Source organism: Neomonachus schauinslandi, chromosome 3 (genome assembly GCF_002201575.2).
Source record: "Neomonachus schauinslandi chromosome 3, ASM220157v2, whole genome shotgun sequence".
In the NCBI taxonomy this organism is placed as follows: domain Eukaryota; kingdom Metazoa; phylum Chordata; class Mammalia; order Carnivora; family Phocidae; genus Neomonachus; species Neomonachus schauinslandi.
The window spans coordinates 131,178,148-131,200,778 of NC_058405.1; the positions used below are offsets into that span (position 1 = coordinate 131,178,148).

Sequence of the window (22,631 nt, forward strand, 5' to 3'; positions counted from 1 at the left end):
TGGTTAAGCGTCTGCCTTCAGCCCAGGTTGTGATCCCAGGGTCCTGGAATCAAGCCCCACGATAGGCTCCCTGCTGGGCAGGGAGTCTGCTTCTCCTTCTCCCTCTACCCCTTCCCACACTCATTCTCATTCTCTCTCTCTCAAATAAATACAAAATCTTTTTTAGAAAATGCAAGATTTACCTTATGAAATCCATTGTCACTGAAAATGGTATGTAACATTGCTTATAAATTACTGTGATAAAGTTTTCTCCAGTCTCTTTTCCCAAGCAGTTCTCCTTAGGAGTTTGTATCCCCTCTGCAAAGTATTATTATTAGCAAGGGGTCATCCACTACACTGTATCACAATCTACCGCTCAGCTTTCTTCCTACTTTGTGTGGGAAGCAAGAGAAAATGGAACCAAAAATGGCCTATCTAGCCAGAAGATAAATAACCCATCATTCATTAATTCATTCAGTACCCATTTATCAAGAACCTACTATCTGCTAGACAAAATAACAAGTCTTAGGGATTAAGCCAAATAAAGCCTAGACACTGCTCTCCAGAGATTCACAATCTAGCCCCATCCTGTTCCCACTGAGTACTCACTATCCGCAGGTCATCCCTTCTTTCCCCTAGGACCTTTAAGGGGCTAGAGAGAAAATAGTATTGGCCAGATTTCCTACAAACAAAGGTTTTTTCCTGTGCCCTACTATGCCTGACAGTTTTAATTCCACCGTTCAGTACTTCTGAGATACCATCCCCCATCTCCCTCTTTCAGATCTGGTCTCCCCTTTTGCCATTCCACCTCACATCCTGACACATAACTGGACCTCATCTGGACATGCCATGCTCCTGGTTGGCCTTGATGAGCTCCCATCCACACCTCCCTCGGGATTTCATTTGTCACCACCACCACCTTCCACAGCCCTACATAGTTTGCTAGTTTCCCCCTAATCACTTTGTCCCAAATATCACCATCCCTTTGCTGGAAGACCAAAGACCATGACCAACACTGACAAGCCCTAACAGGCTGTTTAAGTATACAGTCTTCATTTTAAGTTTAAACTAAAGTCGAACTCATGGATATTTTGAGAATTCTCTTTCTCAAAAGACCCTTGGCCTGACTGAAAAGAGTTCACACTCAATGCTGGACTCACAAGTCCTGGGCTAAATTCCAAGCTTTTATAAATGTATCCAGGACCTACTGAAGGCCACGGAATCTCCACTGCTAGTCATATAGTGACTAAACAAGTTCTCACATGAAGTAGTCATCAAAAACATCTGTTTCTTCTTTGATCTTTGTGGGCAATGACTGTAAAAATGCCAACAGGATCTTGGCTGACATCTTAAAACTCAACACAAAGTGGTGATAGATGTCCATGATTTGTGGGATGTGCATTTAATGAAACAGAATTGCGGGAGGCTCAAAGTTAATTGCCACGCAATGATCGGAGCTAGCCTCTTTTCACAGGACAACTGGGGTCAGGAGCCTGAGGTGGTTCCTTATAGTCTGATATCTTCTCTCCAATTTCCATCTCAGTCCAACCTAGACTTCTAAAAGGTCTTTGGTTTTTTATTTGGGGGTTTTTTGTTGGGGGGGGTATCATTTAAAAAAAAAAACCACAGGGAAAGGATATCATGTTCTCTCTTCTAGATCTTCAGATTAGGATTATAGGGATGTGAAATCCAGGACTTCTACAGCCTTCATGCAATCACAAAAAGCCAGCAGGCTGAAGACGGCAGAGCAGAAAAGTGGGAGAAAACTGGCTGATGTTATTGAACTGGGAATTAATCAACCCTGGAACAACACTACATTTAGGCTTCTTATTGTGTAAGATAATAAATTCCCCTTTTGCTTAACTTTTTGGAGTTGTGTTCTTCATTCTTTGCAGCCAAATACATCCTCATTGATACAGGAATAATTTTAAATTATATAAATATCCTTAACAGAGAAAGCAAAAGAATGATACACATGGCATATTTCTCATATGCTGCCATCTTACATTTCCCCAAGATGACTCTCTCGTCCAAATTATTTAAGCCCATTTCAAACTCTTTTTCCAGTTTGAGCCCAAAGAAATTAGAATTTAAGAGTTTCTTCCAGTTTACTGTCCTGAACCCCCTCAATGTCCAGGAATGCAGCAGCTGCCAAGGTCCTCCTGATTGCTGCCATCTTCCTTGTTGCAGCTCATCCCATGCAGGCTGTACCCACAGTCACTGAGGCAGCAACCAACACTGCCTCCAACAGACCTAGCTATGAGGTCCATTTCCACTTAATCAAAAAGAAGATAGTTTAATACTGAGGCTGAAGAGATAGAAGGTTTCGATGCAGAGTGCACTGCAGGTGCAAAAGGAGCCATCCCGCTGCCAACCACACAAATGAAGACCCCACCTATAGATATAAATAAATGTATCCTAGACATAGGATCCCCTGTCATTTAAGTTCCAACTCAGCATTTATAAATCATCCCATTGTTATTGCATCTGTAACAGGTTAGATTTTAGGTTTCCAGGAGGCCAAAACAAAATCCCTCTATAAACACTTACGACAATGCTGATGTTCATCTGAGCCATCCTCACAGTCCTGGTCACCGTCACACTCCCAGAAGTTAGGGATGCATAGACTTTCACCCTGACATAGGAATTGGTCCGACTTGCAAGAAGGCGGAGCTACAACAAACCAGAAAAGGACTCATTATGTCAAACATCCACCCTACTATACCAACAAACAATGCTTATTTCAAAAGAATCTATGTCAACTCCTGCTTAATATATTTGATGGCAAACAGTAATTCTATACAACAGTCTGTGGACTCTAATCAGCATTCAATGCCAAATAATCTCAGCAATGGCCTCACGACAAACTGATGATCCAAAGCAACACAAAAATACAAATAAAACAAACAGCCAAAACACATCCATAGAAAGCCATGACAAAAAAATATTGAATTTTAAATTTAGATAAAAATTAACCATGAGTTATTGTTAAATTATTTGAAATGTTTTGTAATAACCAATTGCAAAGCATCATGATGAATTGAAATTAAAAAACATGAGACTTGGAAAAGAAGACCCAGAATCGAATAATTATTTTTTCTACAATTTTCTTGCCTTATGATCTTTGGCAGGTTCTCTGAGCTTCCATGTATGCACCATAAAATGGGGACTGTAGTTATCTCATAGTTTGCTAAAAAAATCAGTTAAATAATGTATGTGCAAGTACAGTATAATGTTAGTTGCTATCTCTATTGTCATTGTTCTGGAACACTGTTATTACATTTTATATTAACAATTTCTAAAGAGATGTTGGTGTAACTATTCATTTATCCCTCTATCCCAGAACACCCATTTCTTGCTTTTCTGCTCCTAGTGTTTAACCTAAAATGAACTTGGGAAGGCCAGAGGAAGTGAATGGATAGCACATAACCGTGTCTCTACAAATAGAGCTATTTCCTTGCTCAAAACGTGATTCACAGACTGGCAGCATTAGCATCACGTGGGAGCGTGTAGAAATGCAGAATCTCAGGTCCCACTCCAGACATGGATGCAAAACCTGCACTTTCAAGCTCCCCAGGTGCTCCATTTATGCGTGCATGGAAGTTTGAGAAGTACTGTATAGACCCATTCCCCATCCTTCTCTCATTTTCAAATGCATCGTGATCCAAACGACACATCAAAGTTTGTTCCGTTGTGCCACCAGATGGCCAACAATTCAAAACAAATTAATTTTTCACCGGATTTCTTGGGTTTTGGATGATAACCCTTGTCTTTCACAAATCAGAATGAATGAAACTGCAGGAGGGCAACTGATCACATACAGCCAGCTAAGAAAGCAATAGATGTTAAGGGTTGGGATTTGTGCAGGAAGGAGGCCTTTAATGGATGATTTAACTTCACTATGCCTCTGTTTCCTAATCTGAAACCTGCCTCAGAATACTGAGAGAACTAAATGAAGAAATACATGTAAAAGTGATTTTATAATTAGTTAAACTTTGGGTTTACAATACTATTGTGCTTTTAACTATAATTTTTTGAGGTTCTGAAAAGTCCGATGGATTTCATTCTTTTTTTAATTTTATTTTATTTACATTCAGTTAATTAACATATAATGTGTTATTAATTTCAGAGGTAGAGTTCAGTAATTCATCTGTTGTATGTAACACCCAGTATCATTACATCACGTGCTCTCCTTAATGCCCATCACCCAGTTATTCCATCCCCTCACCCCCCTCCCCTCTAGCAACCCTCAGTCTGTTTCCTATGGGTATGAGAACTGTAATGTTTTTTAAATATGAAACCACCCTAGCCTCTTCTGTGATCTTTTTGTGTAATTCGCCTAACTTACACTACATCCTTTATACAAAAACAGACTCCTCCTTGAATTACAAATCACAGTTGGTGCACAAAATTTCCAGAGTGAATAATCTGAAATAGGCTTATAGGCTTCAGAAAACTACTCACAAATTTGTTTCAATATCAAAGTCATGGGCTAAGGGTTAAGACAGAAACTGATGTGAACCGAACCCCTTCCTCAAAAGGGACTAACAGAATGATTAATGCCATCAGTTCTCTTCAACCACAGAGATCTCAGAAGTGAGCCCAGTCCCGAATCTATCACTAAAGGCACAACTCCTTGTCTTTGGTACAGCTGGATTCACCCAGAAGCACTTCTGTTACTTGAAATAGAGCTTAGCCCAGCCCCTCCTCACTTACGGCAGCCAATTTCATCCGAATCATCCAAGCAGTCTCTGGTCCCATCACATCTCCAGGATGCAGAGATACAATGCCCATCCTCACAGCGGAAATGCTCACTTCCACATTCTGCAACTCAACAAGCAAAAGAAAACCGGTTGAAAAACTTACCCAAACAGATATTTAACCAAAGAAATACAAATGTTTTATAAAAATGAAAAATTATGCAATGAATTAGCCATCAAAGGAATGTGGATTATTTAAAAAATTAGGAAAACATTTTTATAATGAATATTGTATTATCCATTTCAGTGTCTGCAGGAAGAGGTCATTTCTGTACAAGGTTGACTAGAGTGTACCTTACTGTAACCAATCTAGAAAGAAATTTGACAGCATGTATCTTGCTTTTTAAGAGTGCTTTTCCTTAGTTCTTTTATTTTTAAAGATTTTATTTATTTGTCAGAGAGAGAGAGAGTGCACAAGCAGGGGGAGCGGCAGGCAGAGGGAGAAGTAGGCTCCCCGCTGAGCAAAGAGCCCGATGCAGGACTCGATCCCAGGACCCTGAGATCATGACCTGAGCCAAAGGCAGATGCTTAATCGACTGAGCCACCCAGGCATCCCTTAGTTCTTTTATTTTTAGGTATTTTTCCCCCTAAGGAACTAATCAGAGAATTAGACAAAGATTTATGTATGGAGATTTTAATCACAACATCACAATAAATTGCAAACTTTCTAGATGTTCAATAATAAGGATAAAATTTTCTTATATCTTTATTTTGACATATTAAGAACTCATTAAGATGGTTATGTAGAACTTCTAAGTGATTTAGATAAATTTATAATATGAGGATGTATAATTCTACCTATAACAGAGTTACGTATGGAGAAAAAAAGTGTAGAAAAAGACCAGAATGTTAATGGTGGTTATCTCTGATAACATCATGAGTAATTTTCATTTGCTTGACTGTGCTTTTTCATTTTTTTCAGTTCCCTGCCCTTTATTTTTTTAAGTGCCCTCTTATTACTAAGTCATATATAGCAATTTATAGTTCTTCATTCTTAGATTCAGACCAATATTTTGGCTTTTTGTTTAACTACTCCGTAAGATACCAGATCTGTCAGCTCATCTCTGCAAACAAACAAACAAAAAAATTTTAAGCCAAAAAAACAAACAAAAAAATCTCTGCACCCAACCGGAGTGCACAAATTTAGCCCCCAAAGTTACTACATTCCCAAGTAGCAGTGATATCTCCTAGTGATACCAGAAAGAGAACATAACTTAAATACGTTTATTTCATTCAATCAATATATCCAGCAATTTTCCTAGGTCTCCCCAGGGGACTAATTTGGCAGTTGGAAATCCTCCAAGTTTCCCCAAATATTTGACCAGTGACTTCCCCATGTATTATGTGCCAAGTAGGAAATTTTTTTAAAGAGAGCAGCCAACCATCAGCCCAACTTGGAGAAGACTCAAAATTATTCTTTCACAAGCCCAACGTGGTAGAGGAGTAATCTGGGGGGTTGGAAGAATACACTTATTTTCCCCATGTATTTAAGCAATCATGCTAAATTACCTATTTCAGTTATTGGCTAATTAACCCAAAATTAGGTAAATATACAGATCGATTATCTACTCCTAAAATAAATAAACAATGTGCTATCCTGACTTGTGTAAATGCAGGCATATCAACACCATGACATAAACATAGTTAAGTGATCTATTCCTAGGGGATATAGGCTACTTTGTTCATGGAATGTTCAAATCTGATTGTCTGGTAGTGACATCCTGATTTATAATGTATGCTGCAAATGGTCAGAAACTTCCCTTGGCTAAATGGTGGTACCGAGTGGTACAGGAATACGTACACCCAAATACCTTCTATAGACTAATGCACGATGGTGGTTGGTGGTGCAGGTCTGGGGTTGGTGGTGCAGGTCTCTTATCAACTACCTTTAAAACACAACAACCTCCCTTGCAAAAATGCCCCTAAGGAATGTACAAATTCACTCTGGAATCCCAGAACTTCTCATTGGATTTTGTTCTACAAAGCAATATTTCCATGGGAGATTAGGGGCTTTGGAGGTTTAGCTATTAACACAACATATATTAAATCACTTTTATCAATTAGGTCTATTGTTAGTAATCCACATAATACATTTGTAAGTTCAGTACCTTTGTCTCCCTTAGTATCGAATAATTTCTGGTTGAAAAATTATAACAATCTACAGGTCAGTCTACTTACAAAGAGTTTCATATTGCTATGAAAAAAAGAAAAGCATAAACTTAGAAACTGAGTAGAGAGAAGAAAATAAATTCTCAAAACAACTTATTGCCAGTTATAACATGTTCAATTCTTAAGCAACTTTTATTACAAGTCAAATTTTCTTTTTTATTTTTGCTAAAATATGAAGTTAAACACATCATAAAAAGAACACAAAATAGATATCCAAAAGTCATTTTTTTAATTATTTCAAAGCAAATTACATAAAACACATAAAAAATGAAACTGATAGGGGAAATTTTTCAATTAACTCTTCCTAGTTAGTGTTTTTTCACATTTGATCTCCCAAATATTCAATTATCTATAGTAATATATCAAACTCGATTTATTCAATGTATCAACATATCCATGATAATTCATCTGTCAAATTCACCTTTTCAATATTCCCTTCCATGCCTGTTATAACTCCCAAATGACTATTGTTTGGAAATACCTCTCCAGAAAAAACAAACTGATTGCTGGGTGGCCTCCCAGCAATCAAGCAAAATGCTCCACTGGTGTCAGAAGCCTGTCATTCATTTTATTATAAAGGGAGTATGTGCTATTTAAAAGCAAACTACTAGTAAAAAGCTCTGGGTCACATCTAATAACAATTGCAGGTGCCCCTGATTTCAATTGAGCTGTATGCACTGTATTTGTTTTGTTTTGTTTTAAATAAGTAGCCTTTACTCTCAACCCCACCAAAGGTATCTACACCTTATTGTTTAATAATTTGAAGTCCAAAAAAGCAGGGAGAGGGATTTCATACACTGGAGCTAAACAGTTTGTGGAGAAAAAAAAAAAATCTAAATAGAGCAAAATTAAAATTTTTTTCAACAAATGGTCTCTAAACATATCCATATCCAATCAATCCAGTTTTAACCTAGAGATAATTTTGCAAACAATAACTTTCAGAACTTAAAATACTTTCCCTCTAATAAGAGCCAAGGAAGAAAACATCATAATCCATACTGAAATAAAAATCTTTTGTTAAGGGGTGCCTGGGCGGCTCAGTTAAGTGTCCAACTCTTGATTTCAGCTCGGGTCATGATCTCAGGGTTGTGAGATCGAGCCCTGCATCAGGCTCCATGCTGGGAGTGGAGCCTGCTTAAGATTCTCTCTCTCCCTCTGCCCCTCCTCCCTCTCTCTCCCTCTCTCTCTGTCTCTCTCCCCCACCACCCTAAAAAAAAAAAAAAAACTTTTGTTAAGAACCAGGCAGCCATTGACAAGAAACCATTAAGACCAAATGAACACCCTACTTCCTCCACATTAGCCCTGGCCTTTTCCAAGAATCAAAACAGATGGTGCAAAGATGAAAAATACTCATGTGGCACATAAATGGCATGCACCATTCCAAGCATTTTGCCAACTTCAAGTCATTTAACTTCCATAACAACCCTATGAGATAGATGTCTTATTATGAACATTTCACAAAGAACTTGAGACACAGAGGAGTTTAGTAACTTGCCCAAGATCAAACAGCAAACGTGCAAAGCAAAGATTTGGACCTAACAGTTCTAGTTCTGGACCTGTGCTATGACCACTGCTCAGGTTTCCCTTACACCAAAGAAACAAAAAAGAGAAAGCAAAAAGGAAAAGAAAAAAATTATTTCACGAAGCTCAAGAATGAATGTAAAAATCTGACTTTTTTCCGAAGTTGCTATCCACATTAACTGAATTGGTGAACTGGGCTCTTATGGAATCCATACCACCCCATATGCTCATATAATTCACATAAAAATTCTTGGGCTTGGGGCGCCTGGGTGGCTCAGTTGTTAAGCATCTGCCTTCAGCTCAGGTCATGGTCCCAGCGTCCTGGGATCGAGCCCCATATCGGGCTCCCTGCTCAGCAGGAAGCCTGCTTCTCCTTCTCCCTCTGCCCCTGCTTGTGCTCCTTCTCTCGCTGTCTCTCTCTCTCTCTCTCTGTCAAATAAATAAATAAAATCTTTAAAAAAAAAAAATTCTTGGGCTTAGGAAAATTTGTTACAATCCAAAGCAACCCAGGGACATCAAAAAAAGAGGTTCAATCTCTTCAAGAAAAATTATATTAGACATAGGAATAAACTTGTTTTCCAACCTTTTAAAGCCCCAAACTGGAGAAAAACAAGAGTAATCTTTTCTTCATAAAGAGCCATATCCCAAGCTTCCTGGTCTAAGTGTTGGACTAAGAATGTGTTAAGATATCAGAGAAACAGTTAATGCCTACAGGAAGGAAGAAGTCATTTGTTTTTCCAGTACAGGGAACAGTACTGAATTAAGTACACTACTTCTGTATTCTTTACAGCCTCTAGCACAGTGCTAGGCACATGTGGGATAGTCAATGCATATTCATCAGGTAATGAAAATTCCTCTTCCTAAAATTCAGCCTCTTGGTATCATTATATATATAAAACCATTACATACATAAAACCATCAAGGCAAACTATAACACTTTATTAAGACTTTGTTTGCTATCTCAAATCCACAGAAAGGAAAATGAAATCTGGAATAATTTGAAATTACTTGAAAGAGGAATGCCCAGAAGTTTAAAAAAGAAGAAAAATACTGAGTCACATTAAAAGGTTTGGTTCTTTTACCCTTTTCTAGTGAGAGTTTCTTTTCTCTCTCATAAATTCTTTTCTCAAAAGAGAAAGGCAAGTCGTAGTCAATGGAACATTGTCCAAAGTTAACAGAGTAAGGTAATTTCGATGGCAAATCCTATTTTCCTGTTAGATCCTCTTAACATGTGCTGGTCCTCCCAGACACTTGGTCTACCTGAGGGGGTGCATGTGCTCTTTTTAAAGATATGTCATATTAAATTACCTAACATTTTAATAGTCCTGCCTTCACTGAGCTCAAAGAAGCAAATGTAACATGAGGCAATTCCTTAATTCATCCATAATTCTTACTTCACTTTTTCTGTACTTGATTTTTATTCCCTTGACACACTTTTGATGTTTATAAGTTGGGTGACGATTCCCTACAATTCTCACACCTTATCCACACCAACAAGGCCTGTTACCTTCAAAGACTGAGAGTCACTTGCTTATTTCCAAAACTTTACACTGCAGTCATGACAGCCAAGCGTGACAAATTGTGTGGAACCCTGCTCTGCCTAATACCAACTGGTGGAATAGTCAAGGGCTCGATTGATGGAACTGAAACAAGATATACGCAGCAAACCAACCTACTATTCTCTTTCTGTGCAACATTCTAGCTGCCTGGTTTTCCTAACAGGTTGTCAAATAGGAGGCCAGAATTCTTTTTTTATTTTTCTTTAACCCAGTTTACAAACCACTGAGCTGACTGTTTTTTCCAAATTACTGTTTCAGAGCCCTGATGTCTGATTAAAGCAAACCCACATTAAGAAGACGTTTCAGGAATTTAAGGACTTTGAAGCAAAACTCACAAAGCCACTTGATGAGTGATCATGTACACACATCATTTAAGTGCAGTAAAAAAAAAAAAAAAAAAGAACCAAAAGAATATGATGTCAGATTCACTGACTCACTAATGCCACAAAAAAAATTTATACCTACTATGTGCAAAACATGGTTCTAGGTCTTGTGGAAGAAACAAAGAAAGTTAAGATACGGTCCTTTTTTAATAGAGCTTACTAATTTATTGGGAATAAAAGTTATTTATATAATATAAATTAGCCATGTATTTTAAGTGTTTTCCATAGATTACCTCACTTATCATCACAACAACTCTGTGAAATAGTATTAATAGCCCCATTTCATAGGTGAGGAGACTGAGGCTTGACCAAATCTCACAACTACCTAGTAAGCAGAGAAACAGGGATTCAGACCTAGGTAGTCTGGCCCCAAAGCTTTGCCATATGACTGTAGATGATTTGGTTCCAAATATGCAGCACAGACAGTAAAAATCAACTCATCTCAAGGAGAAAAATACTAACACCACAAACTGGAGTAATTAGAGAAGGCTTCATGATGGAGAGTAAGACTGCACTGGGCCATTGTGGATGAGCAGGATAAGCAAGGAGGAGGGACCAAACAATTTGAGGAAAGCCCAACACAGGTGAGGGCTTCATGGGCAGGCCTCCGCAGGACAAGTGCAAGGTGCCTCTTGTGAGTGGAGTACAAGGTTGGGGAGATGGAGAATAAAGTACCATAAATGTCAAGCAAAAAAGTGAGGTGATCAAATGAGTTGACTGTAGGAAAGCTTAGAGCTCACCAGTGCCAGTACCTGTGTTAAAACTAAAGGTGGCTCTGGGTAGATGTAAGCCTGGACGAGGATACAGACTTTGGTCATGAGAAGGGTTTGGGGCTCCACTTCATTCCCCAGAAACTGAGCCACAGCATGAATGAGCTCAGTGAGTAAGCTGGTCAGGGGTTCACCAAGAGGCTGCTAGCAGATGGGGCACCAGGTGGCTCAGTTGGTTAAGCCTCCGACTCTTGACTTTGGACCTGATCTCAGGGTCATCAGATCGAACCCCGCGTCAAAAGCCCCCATCTCCCGTCACGCTCAGCGGGGAGTTGGCTTGAGATTCTCTCCCTCTCCTTCTACCCCTCCTCCTGCTCATATGCTCTCTCTCTCTCTCAAATCAATAAATCTTAGAGAGAAAAAAAAGAAGCTGCTAGCAAAGATGGGTCTCATCTTGCAGCCCCTCCAGCTGCCCAGGCCTGGTCCACTTGCATGACAAATGACCAGCAGGTTCTACAGGTGTGCCAAAGGTAGCCTAGCGTCCTTTCCCCACCAAGCTGAAAGTTTCTGAGCATGCAACCTACAGAATTTAGAAATATTTGCTTCGTAATTTTTTAAAAGTTCCTTTTCAATGACCGAAAGCCAGCAGAATAATGCAATGCACCATCAGAGTAGCCTCTCAATCTGAGAAGTGGGAAATTGTTTCCACCTGTTCTAACTGAGCAATTCCCCATTTTCATGTAAACATGAGCTACCTGCCTTCCTCCCCTTCCCCCTAGTCTCTCACGTTCCACTTCGTTTTCACTGAGCCTCTTCTGTCCTGACAACCAGACTATCCATCAGCACTGCAGAGCATTACAAATAAAATCACACTTCTCAGGGGTTCTGGAGAGGACACAGTTGGCATTTAGAGTGGGACAAGTATTTAACTGTCCTGGGCAAAGCAGGATGTATAGCATCTCTGGCCCCCTTATGTAAAATGCCAGCAGTGCCCTTCCCTGGGGTTACTGTGACAATAAAGAACAGCCCCACACATGTCCAAACATCCCTTGAGAGTGGCGGTACCACTCCCAGTTGAGAACAACTTAGAACCTGTAAGCAGCTTGGAGATTCAGAGCTCAAAACATCTTAACCCACATGAAAGAGATCTTCTAAGAAAACTCCTATAATAAATTCTTTCCTTCTAAAGATAATAAAATTTCTTAAACAGCAATCCCACTCCCTCCCAGCCAGCAATAAGACAGCCTGGGATTGGGCAATAGCATGCTGCAGCTCCTAGTACCAGCAACTTGAAATGAACTCCCCTGGGAGTGTGATAAAGAATCTAAGTTCCAGGGAGGCCTGCTTCACCCTGGAATGTTCCACGGTGGGCCCACAGGCTTATCCATTCAGGGGTGGGGGGAGTCCCACAGAAAAAAAATAAGCCGAAAATCTGAAAGCCTCAAGCAGTTCTTCATTAATGTAAAAGGATCGCTGTCATGAAAAACAAAAGTCATAGACCCACGTGCTTTATGGGGCAAACTTTCCCCACCGGTATAATTTTCGTAACAAAAAATAATTTCTTCAAATGTCCTCTCCCAATCCCTGCCACATGCACTTAAAATTTTTTAAATAAAATATAAACTGGCAATCACATGAGTGCCTAAAACATTCAAAAGAATCTCCAAGCTTTTACCAAGAACACTCAGCAATGAAAACTTGTTGTCAGCCAGTACTAAAACCCAGACCCTGTGTTGGTGTTAGACTTTTCTGTACTTCCCCACATCATTCATGTAGTACTTTCTCTATCAGCTAAGTCACTGAGGTTCCTGTGGATGGACTCCTCCTCCACCTGGAAGAAAACTAAGCCCAAGACCTTCAGCCCCACTCCCTCCCAAGGGACTGACTGGTTATCTACCTCTTTATTGGCCAAAGAGCAACACTTACAGGATGCTATAAAGAACACTATCCAAACAGAAGAAAATTTAAAATAGTCGTCTGCTCGGGTAAGTAAGGAACTAATGAATCAAACTATACATAAGAAAAGAGTAAAACACACTTCAGCACTTAATAATTTAACAGGTCTTGTACAAAACCTATAAATCACCCTGATTTAAGTGCTGACTTCCAACCCCAACTGCCCAAAGTATTCCTATATGGCTTCATGACTAGCAAATGTAAATTACTGGAAAATGGCTGAATGGAATCAAACACTAAAAAAGAAAATAAGCACTTGTGAGAAATAAGGGACTACACACATCTGCAGGCAGGCAGCTTTCCTGCCTAAGGCTTATAAACGGTGTGACAGACACGCTCTCAACCCAAACACCACGTTTATAGACAGCATCACACCAGGAAACCAGGGTTTTTCTGACTCATTAGGCCCAAGTGTTGAACCATAAACCAAATTGATAGAGATGTGTTAAAGCTGCAAGCAAGCATCAATGCTAATTTCATCTTTTTTTTTTAAGATTTTATTTATTTATTTGAGAGAGAGTGAGAGAGAGCATGAGAGGGGAGAGGGTCAGAGGGAGAAGCAGACTCCCCACTGAGTGGGGAGCCCGATGTGGGACTCGATCCTGGGACTCCAGGATCACGACCCGAGCCGAAGGCAGCCGCCTAACCAACTGAGCCACCCAGGCGCCCCTAATTTCATCATTTTAACAAGCAGATGAGATCACCAGGTTATCAAATGGACAATGGCTTGTTACTGGAAATTATGACAATAGCAGCAGAAGGAGAAACTGATTCCCAGTTGGTGGATTTAGTGATTCTCCAAGTCACAGACTGAATTGGTTCTAACTGCTACATAGATCTTCTTGACTGAATCATACAAACATTTTGCTGTATTCCTTCTCCCTTATTCCATGTTATTTAGGAACACTGAGGAGGGGTGTTAAGGTTAACAATCAGCATCCAGACAGTGAATTTAATGAGACCTAGCATCCTGCACCCTAATCTCAATTTGGTACAAAATGGAACTCATTATTATTTAGCTATGGCCCAAATCCAGACTGGACTAGTACATAATTGCTAAGTGGGTTTATAGGTCACAAATTTCATGCTAGGAACTAAATAACCTCTCATTCTAAATGTGTACATTTTCAGAAAGTACAGATCACTTTATATAAAGTTTACGCTGAAGCAACCAATGCTTCCAGGTCAATAAGCAAGTGTGTTGACAACTCTGATCAGGAACGTTGATGCTTACTGTAGGGCTCATTACATTGTTATTTACACAAGCACTGACTTTTATCATAGTTCACATGTTAGGAGACCACCTGGGGTACACACAGGTATAACTCAACCTTGATGACTTAGCTATGGGCATGTCTGGTTTCTGCCAAGAAGAATTTTCTTAAACTCTTAAATACTGTGCAGCAAGAATGTGAAAATAATTCTACCAATAAGTTTAAAAGCCTGTTCTTAGGCAATAAGTACTGATAATTAATCATCTGGTAAACTGAAGACAACATTTTTAATAAAAATGTATCTTTTTTTTAAAAAATTGGTTTTGTTGATGTTTTATACAGTATTTTTGTATTTCTGCCCTTTTAGTGACAAGTTACAGCTTAGAAAGAAATTTATAAGCAGAAGTTCAAAATTCTCCCACCATGACCTGATATATGAAAACTAAAGAACAGAAGAAGTAGATGAGATTAAGTGACCGAAAGAAGAGTGATGGCAACGTGGCAGGATTAGATTAAGATTCTACCATGAACAGAGCCCTTATTCTAAACTCTGAGTTCCTAATGGAAGGAAAAAATGCCTTTAATCCTAGTGCCCAGTACCGTACCTGCTAGTACCCAGTTGATGCTCAATGAATTAACAGTATGTGATGCATTAGAATATATGGGTAAAGCCAAGATGATTTCCAAAAAATGATAAAAGCTTGAAATCTTGATGATTTGTGGCCTTTGATAATGGATCCTGCTGTTTGGAGTCACTGTTTCTTCTGGGCTAGTTAACAATTCAACAATCCTCTCCCATACTGACCTGGCATGAGAGACCAGAAAGACTCGAAGTTAACCCCAAATCCTTGGGAGCCTATGCATATGTTTGGGTCATTCTCTGCTTATTCAGTAAAGGATGGGACCCTGCGTTATACAAAACATACATTTATATCCAGCACTACTCTGGAGTGGAAAAAGTACTCTGCAACCCCCCCCCCCAAAAAAGGCTGTAAGAACATCTGATTCCACAAATCAAAATTTGTAATTTTTCTTATAAGATTTGCTAACACAACAGAGTCATGATTTTAGTCTCCCTACACAGAACCAAAGGTAGGGCTGACTTTGTTAACTTGGGAATCTATAAAATAGGATCTATTATATTTGCAAAGACTTTCACATTTGAATTAACTAAATTTCCTGTCTCCTCTGCTATATTGATCTTAAAGACTGAGCAAAAAGAATTTCAGGATATGCCTCACCAGCAGATTATCTGTTATACCAGCAGTCCTCTGGCCCTGGTTTGTTATGCCTGGGCTCAAGGAGCATTTATAGATCTCCAAATCACTTCCAGGCTCTATAAATGTCATCACTTTGTGTTATTATGTGATTACAATGACTTGAAACAACTCAATAGCTTATTGACACAGAACCAACATTATTATATTGTCTCCAACTGATACTTGTGTGTAATAAAATTGTGTCCGGGTTTCTGACTACATATAGTGAATTTATAATCTCCTAATATTAAGAGCAGCTTAAGTAAAATTATAAGTCCATCTGCAGTGATTGTCAGAAGCAGGAAAAACAATGAGGAGTGTATTTCCTAAAATTTACCTAATCTGTATGATAAATATCATAAGTAATGACAGTAAAAAACCTACTGTCATTATAAATTTTTAACTATGCATTAAAATAAAATCTTAGAATTTTAATCCTGGAAAAAAGTAATGGTTCCAGTAATAAACTATACTAGAAAGTACGTAAAATAAAACCTTTACTGATATATAAATAATTAAAACCATCATTTATTGGATTTTTGTCTATATTACACTTTTTTAAAAGGCAATCACAAAAAAATAAAACCGGTATTAGGGATTTGGTCAAAAAACAGTTTTTAGTTGACTGTCTCAATTCTAGAAAATGGGTATCTATGGTTACAGTCCTGAGACAATGAATGAGCTGATATTCATAATAACTCCTTAGATATTGCAATAATTAAAGAATATTTCATTAAATTTAATAAGAAATTCAGATTTTACCAAAAAGAGCTAAAATAAGGTATTAATGGAGAAAACACTAGGTTAAGACACACATGGGTTTCAACCCTTGCAATAGTACTGACTGTCCCCACATCATTTTAAGTTCCGTGAGGGCAGGAACTATTTGTCTTACTATTGACTCTTCACTCAATAAATATTTGTTGCTTAACTGGCTTAGCTTGGTGGACTTGGATTTAAACTCTCTGATACACAGTTTCCTTACCTGCAAAATTTCTGACCTGCAAATCAGGTTCTGGTGAGGACTAAAGAGGTCCTGTAAACCACCAGCATAATGCTAGAGGTGCAGCCGTCCTTCCATGAAGTCTGGTTCCCTCCTGGGTACTCCCACCCGTCATCCAACTCGAACAGTCTAAGCAATAGAATACTCAGGGATCAATACCTCCACCGGATAAGAGATCTTTGTTCTGATCGAGAGAAACCTTCCAAACCCTGACCCACCTTGCTTGTAGGAAGCTCAGCATTGAAAGCAAGGGTGGATGGTGGCTGCCTTGCCTCCTGCCCAAGAACAAATTATCCACTGGCCCAGTCTGGAGTCAAGGGCAAGACTGAAAATCAAGATTTATTCTAGGAAACAAAGGTCAAGGTAGACCCCAAACCAAGCCTGCCACTGTTTTTCTTTATGCATCTTTGTTTTCCTACAATGAGCATTTTTTAAATTATTTCTTCTATTTTAAAATCACTCGGAGGTTGGGCGCCTGGGTGGCTCAGTCATTAAGCGTCTGCCTTCAGCTCAGGTCATGGTCCCAGGGTCGTGGGATCGAACCCTGCATCGGGCTCCCTGCTCGGCAGGAAGCCTGCTTCTCCCTCTCCCACTCTCCCTGCTTGTGTTTCCTCTCTCGCTGTGTCTCTGTCAAATAAATAAAATCTTTAAAAAATAATAAAAAAAGGGGCACCTGGGTGGCTCAGTCGTTACAGCGTCTGCCTTCGGCTCAGGTCATGGTCCCAGGGTCCTGGGATCGAGCCCCGCATCGGGCTCCCTGCTCTGCGGGAAGCCTGCTTCTCCCTCTCCCACTCCCCCTGCTTGTGTTCCCTCTTTCGCTGTGTCTCTCTGTGTCAAATAAATAAATAAAATCTTAAAAAAAAAAAAATAAAAAAAAAAATAAAAATAAAAAAAATAAAATCACTCGGAGGGCACGTTGTGCATGGAGCACTGGGTGTTATACGTAAACAATGAATCATGGAACACTACATCAAAAACTAATGATGTACTATATGGTGACTAACATAACATAATAAAAAAAAAATCACTCTGTTTCAGGTGATCCTCTGGAGTTTGTATGTGGAATACTATTAAGTGCATAATTTACACACACAGACACATACACTTGATGATAAATATAAAGGCTTTCCCAGGGGGCGCCTGGGTGGCTCAGTCGTTAATCATCTGCCTTCAGCTCAGGTCGTGGTTCCAGGGTCCTGGGATTGAGCCCGCATCGGGCTCCCTGCTCAGCAGGGAGCCTGCTTCTCCCTCTCCACCTGTTTGTGTTCCCTCTCTCACTGTGTCTCTCTGTCAAATAAATATATAAAATCTTTATTTATAAATAAATGAATGAATGAATGAATGAATGAATAAAATAAAGGCTTTCCCAGAGTGGACCTTGAATCATTGTACTACACATTGACCTACCTTTTTAGAGTCATACAAGCTTTCCTATTGACCTCATTTATGCCTCTATATATGGACATAAAGAAATTGAAGACGTAAAGAAATTCAGGATTTTAATCAACTGAAACTAAGCTAAAAAGCTTTCCATTTAAAAGTTCAGAAATTCAAATGGGTGCCTGGGTGGCTCAGTTGGTTAAGCGACTGCCTTCGGCTCAGGTCATGATCCTGGAGTCCCGGGATTGAGTCCCGCGTCGGGCTCCCTGCTCAGCAGGGAGTCTGCTTCTCCCTCTGACCCTCCTCCCTCTCATGCTCTCTGTCTCTCATTGTCTCTCTCGCAAATAAATAAAATCTTAAAAAAAAAAAAAAAAAAAAAAAAATTTAAAAAAAAAAAAAAAAGTTCAGAAATTCTCCAGGTCCTAGGTTCAAAAGAAGGATCTTTCAAATTCTTCCTAAAAGTATTAAAATATTCAATATCCTAGTTCTCTAAACTTTCTCCTGTATAATAGAAAATGCTACAAAATGCAAACATACTCTTTGACTAAAATAATTTGTGATCATTCCTTTACACTACATTCAAAGGAAAACTTAAGATGATAAAGTTGTTACCTTCCAGTTGAATGAGAAAGGCTTTAGATAAAGCTGGATATCTGACCCTTCCAAAAAAAAGAATAAAATATCCCCGTGTCATGACCCCATCCTTAGGCTTCCCTGAGACCTTACCACCTTCTGAAGTATTCTCCACCTCACAGAGCAGAGGCTCCAAACTCAACTCAATCCAACAAACGTGTATTGAAGCTCTGGTAGACCATTAATCTGTGTGCTCTTAAGGAGGCAGCATAACTGTCCGGACACCACCATAAAGACAACAAGCCCACAACAATTTGGCTCTCTTCGAGCGAACCAACACAACCATCCCATCTCCTGCCAGAAACTAAGTGAAGCCAGTTCTTCCCTGAGCAGCGTTATGTTCACTGTTTACTAAGAGCACTCAACACTTCACTAAGTTCGGTGGGTAAAGTTACAAAGGGGGAAAAGCAACTTAAACTTGAAAGGCTCTTCTGATAGTCCAGGAATGAGGCAATTAGGGCCTTATCGAGTTCAATGGTCCTGCCTCTGCTTCATTTCCCGCACTCTTGTCTAAAAATCCTTTCCTTCTCTGTCCCTTGGATCCTCATGATGTGGCTAGAGTTTTCATGGTTCTCGACCCTGACCGCCCAGATCTGCTCCCAGTGACTTATTAACAGCAAAGTTTAAGTGATTTTTAAAGCCCTTCCGTGGGTATTTGCACTCTCGGCAGAAAGTAGGAAGCCCTGAAGGAATGAATTTTCTAACTGTGGCATTTTAAGTATTCTCTAATGGTGCAAATACCTGCCTCTCCAGCTTGGTGGTGCAGATTTTTGGAGGATAAAATATCTTATCAGGGCTCCTAACATGGTACCACACAGGTGGTGACATGTGTACACGGCCATCTTTACTGGTGCCAAAAATCTCAGTAGTGAGACAGCATTTTTCCATAAACACACAGGCCAGTTAACATACAGTCAAAGGGCTTCCCAGGAGAATTTGGGGACATCTCTGCATCAGTGAATTTGTCTTAGATTACTCCGGGCTGAAGAAAAGGTCCTAAAGAAATATTACAAAAGCAATGATTCCAAAGGCCTAGAGAGACTCAAATAACAAATGAGCATGATTTATTGAAATACTGTTGTTTGGGGCGCCTGGGTGGCTCAGTCGGTTAAGCGACTGCCTTCGGCTCAGGTCATGATCCTGGAGTCCCGAGATCAAGTCCCGCATCGGGCTCCCTGCTCAGCGGGAAGCCTGCTTCTCCCTCTCCCACTCCCCCTGCTTGTGTTCCCTCTCTCTCTGTGTTCCCTCTCTCTCTCTGTGTCTCTCTATGTCAAATAAATAAATAAAATCTTAAAAAAAAATAAAATAAAATAGGCTTATCCTTCGTCCACATGATGGTCCTTCAAATATTTGGAGAGAGGGCGCCTGGGTGGCTCAGTTGGTTGGGCGACTGCCTTCGGCTCAGGTCATGATCCTGGAGTCCCGGGATCGAGTCCCACATCGGGCTCCCTGCTCAGCAGGGAGTCTGCTTCTCCCTCTGACCCTGCCCCTTCTCATGCTCTCTCTCTCTCTCATTCTCTCTCAAATAAATAAATAAAATCTTTAAAAAAAAAAAAAAAAAAAAAAAAATATTTGGAGAGAGCTAGCCATTGTTCCCTTGATTCTTCTCCTCTCCAAAAGAAACAGCCCCAGTTTTTCCATCATTCCTCCTATAACGTAGCTCCCGGTTCTCTCATCATCCTTGTTTCTCTCCTCCAAATTCAGTTCAAATTGTCTGTCCCTCCCAAAATGTGATCTGCAAAGCTGAACAAATGCCAGTGTCCCCTGACCATCTACGGCTAGGACCAAAGTAGCCTATCCCAGGATTCATTCCCCCTTCCTCTTCAGGAACAGAGTATCAATTTTATTCAGGTGAACAGGCCTTTAGCTGAAAGGCTACATTTCCCAGACCTCAGCGAAGTGTGGTCATGGGACTGAGTCTTAATCAATGAGGTAAAAATGCAAGCAGTAGTATTGTCCAGGACTTCTAGGAAGTCTCTTTTAAAGACCGAAAACACACCCTTCCTTCTGCTCCTCCATCTCCACTACCTAGCATGGCGCTAGGAGGGTTGTGGCCACAGCAGCTGTTTTGGACAATGAGGTGACCTTAGGGATGGGTGCCACCACCACGGGATGGTGCAGCAGGAAGATGGGTACCACAGGAGTACCAAACCAGCCTTCTACGGCTAGTTAGGTAAGACAGAAACAAATGTTTATCTTGTTCAAGCCAAACAAAATCTTCTCTACAACAACAGTCCTATCACCTCCCCTAGGTGATGGAGTTGCTTTATTACGCTCATGGTGGTTCTTTTAACTTTCCACTAAAACAAAGATTTCTCGAGTTCCTGCTTCCATATGGCTTTGTGCCAGACACAGGATACCAGAGGAGGCAGGCACAACTCAGCATTAGTGGTCCTATTCTAGAAGAAGCGATAAAATACATACATAAATAATTATAATTCATGGTACGATGATAAGTGCTCTAAGAGAGGTTCAGATAACATTCAGTGGAGATAGAGAAAGGCCCTGTGGAGGAAGGAGCATAGAAGCTACAATACGTGGGTCCAAGGGGAGGGAATGCCTGGCAGATGAAACAAGCTGGAACAGCCACAGAGGCCGGAAAGGGTAAGGCATGTCCAAGAAAGAGACGCATTCTTCATTCTGTATCACTGACACATGCCTTCAAATTACAAAGATCTTGAGTGCTTGAGGTCTTTTATGTGAAGTAAAAAACAAATTTGCAAGATCATAGCACCCTGTAAAGCCATTTAGTGCCTCCATGGAATCAATTCAATTCACAAGACATCTATAGAGCACCAACTGTTTTGCCGTCAAGTAAGAGTTTCTCATAAAGAGTCTTCTCCTAATCCGTAAATGTGATCAAACATTTTCCACATTTTAAAAAACACTTGGAGGTGATACTTTGCCAGTATTCTACTAAACTAGATGAAATGTTTCCAAGAGATGTATTCTGAGATTTAATAAACTATAAGCACACATGGTGGTGCCTGGGTGGCTCAGTTGTTAAGCGTCTGCCTTCGGCTCAGGTCGTGGTCCCAGTGTCCTGGGATCGAGCCCGCATCGAGCCCCGCATCGGGCTCCCTGCTCTGCAGGAAGCCTGCTTCTCCCTCTCCCACTCCCCCTGCTTGTGTTCTCTCTCTCGCTGTGTATCTCTCTCTGTCAAATAAATTTTAAAAAAATCTTTAAAAAAAAAATAAACTATAAGCACACAATACAAATGTTATTTCTCCTTTTCCTCTTATAATTGATTGATTTATTGTATTAAACTGAGTATGTATTCAATAAAAGTTACAGAATCAAGAGAGTAAAGCATGTGGAAATAATAGAGTATTAGAGTTAAGCATGCAAGATCCAGAGCCTCAGTTTGCTCATTTGTAAAATGGGGCTAGAACCTCCCTGGACTGACCTGAGGATTTAACCCTAGACCTATGATGACTACAACACAGGGATATAGTAAGTTTCAGTAAATGCCCTTAGTAGTAGTAGTATTCGTTCCTTCACTCCCTGTCAACCAAGATGGACCCTCAATAGAGAGACTACTGGCACTTGGGGCTAGACAGCTCCTTGTAGCATGGAACTGTCCTTTATATAACAGCTGGTTTAGCATCCCTGTCCTCTATCCTCTAAATGCTAGCAGTGACACTCAGGCATTATGACAACCAAGCCTACACATTCCCAGATGCTCCCTAAGGGAGCTGTACCAACCAGGAATCAATGAGCTAAACCAACGACATACAAATGTGTCATGCCCAGATGGCCAATAAGCTAGAACTGCTTAAGACATGGGGATTCAAGAAAATACTATCAAGTAGTTATGAATGTATATAATATGCATGTACATTGAAAAGACATGTCTACATGGATCATATGACCTCACAGATAGGAGGAATTCTTAATCTCAGGAAACAAACTGAGGGTTGCTGGAGTGGTGGGGGGTGGGAGGGATGGGGTGGCTGGGTGACAGACATTGGGGAGGGTATGGGCTATGGTGAGCGCTGTGAATTGTGCAAGACTGTTGAATCACAGATCTGTACCTCTGAAACAAATAATGCAATATATGTCAAGAAAAAAAAAAAGAAGATAGTAGGAAGGGAAAAATGAAGGG

General features: G+C 40.0%; 1 protein-coding gene across 1 annotated transcript in view; it reads right to left on the reverse strand.

Moving 5' to 3' along the window:
• Positions 1-22,631, reverse strand: part of LRP2 (LDL receptor related protein 2) — a 197,528-nt gene that overhangs the window by 157,459 nt on the left and 17,438 nt on the right. Inside the window, exons 2-3 of the mRNA XM_021702805.1 lie at positions 4,696-4,803; positions 2,530-2,652 (exon numbers count right to left, since the gene is read on the reverse strand). Coding sequence (XP_021558480.1) covers positions 2,530-2,652; positions 4,696-4,803 — 231 coding nt within the window. The remainder of the gene's footprint in view (positions 1-2,529; positions 2,653-4,695; positions 4,804-22,631) is intronic.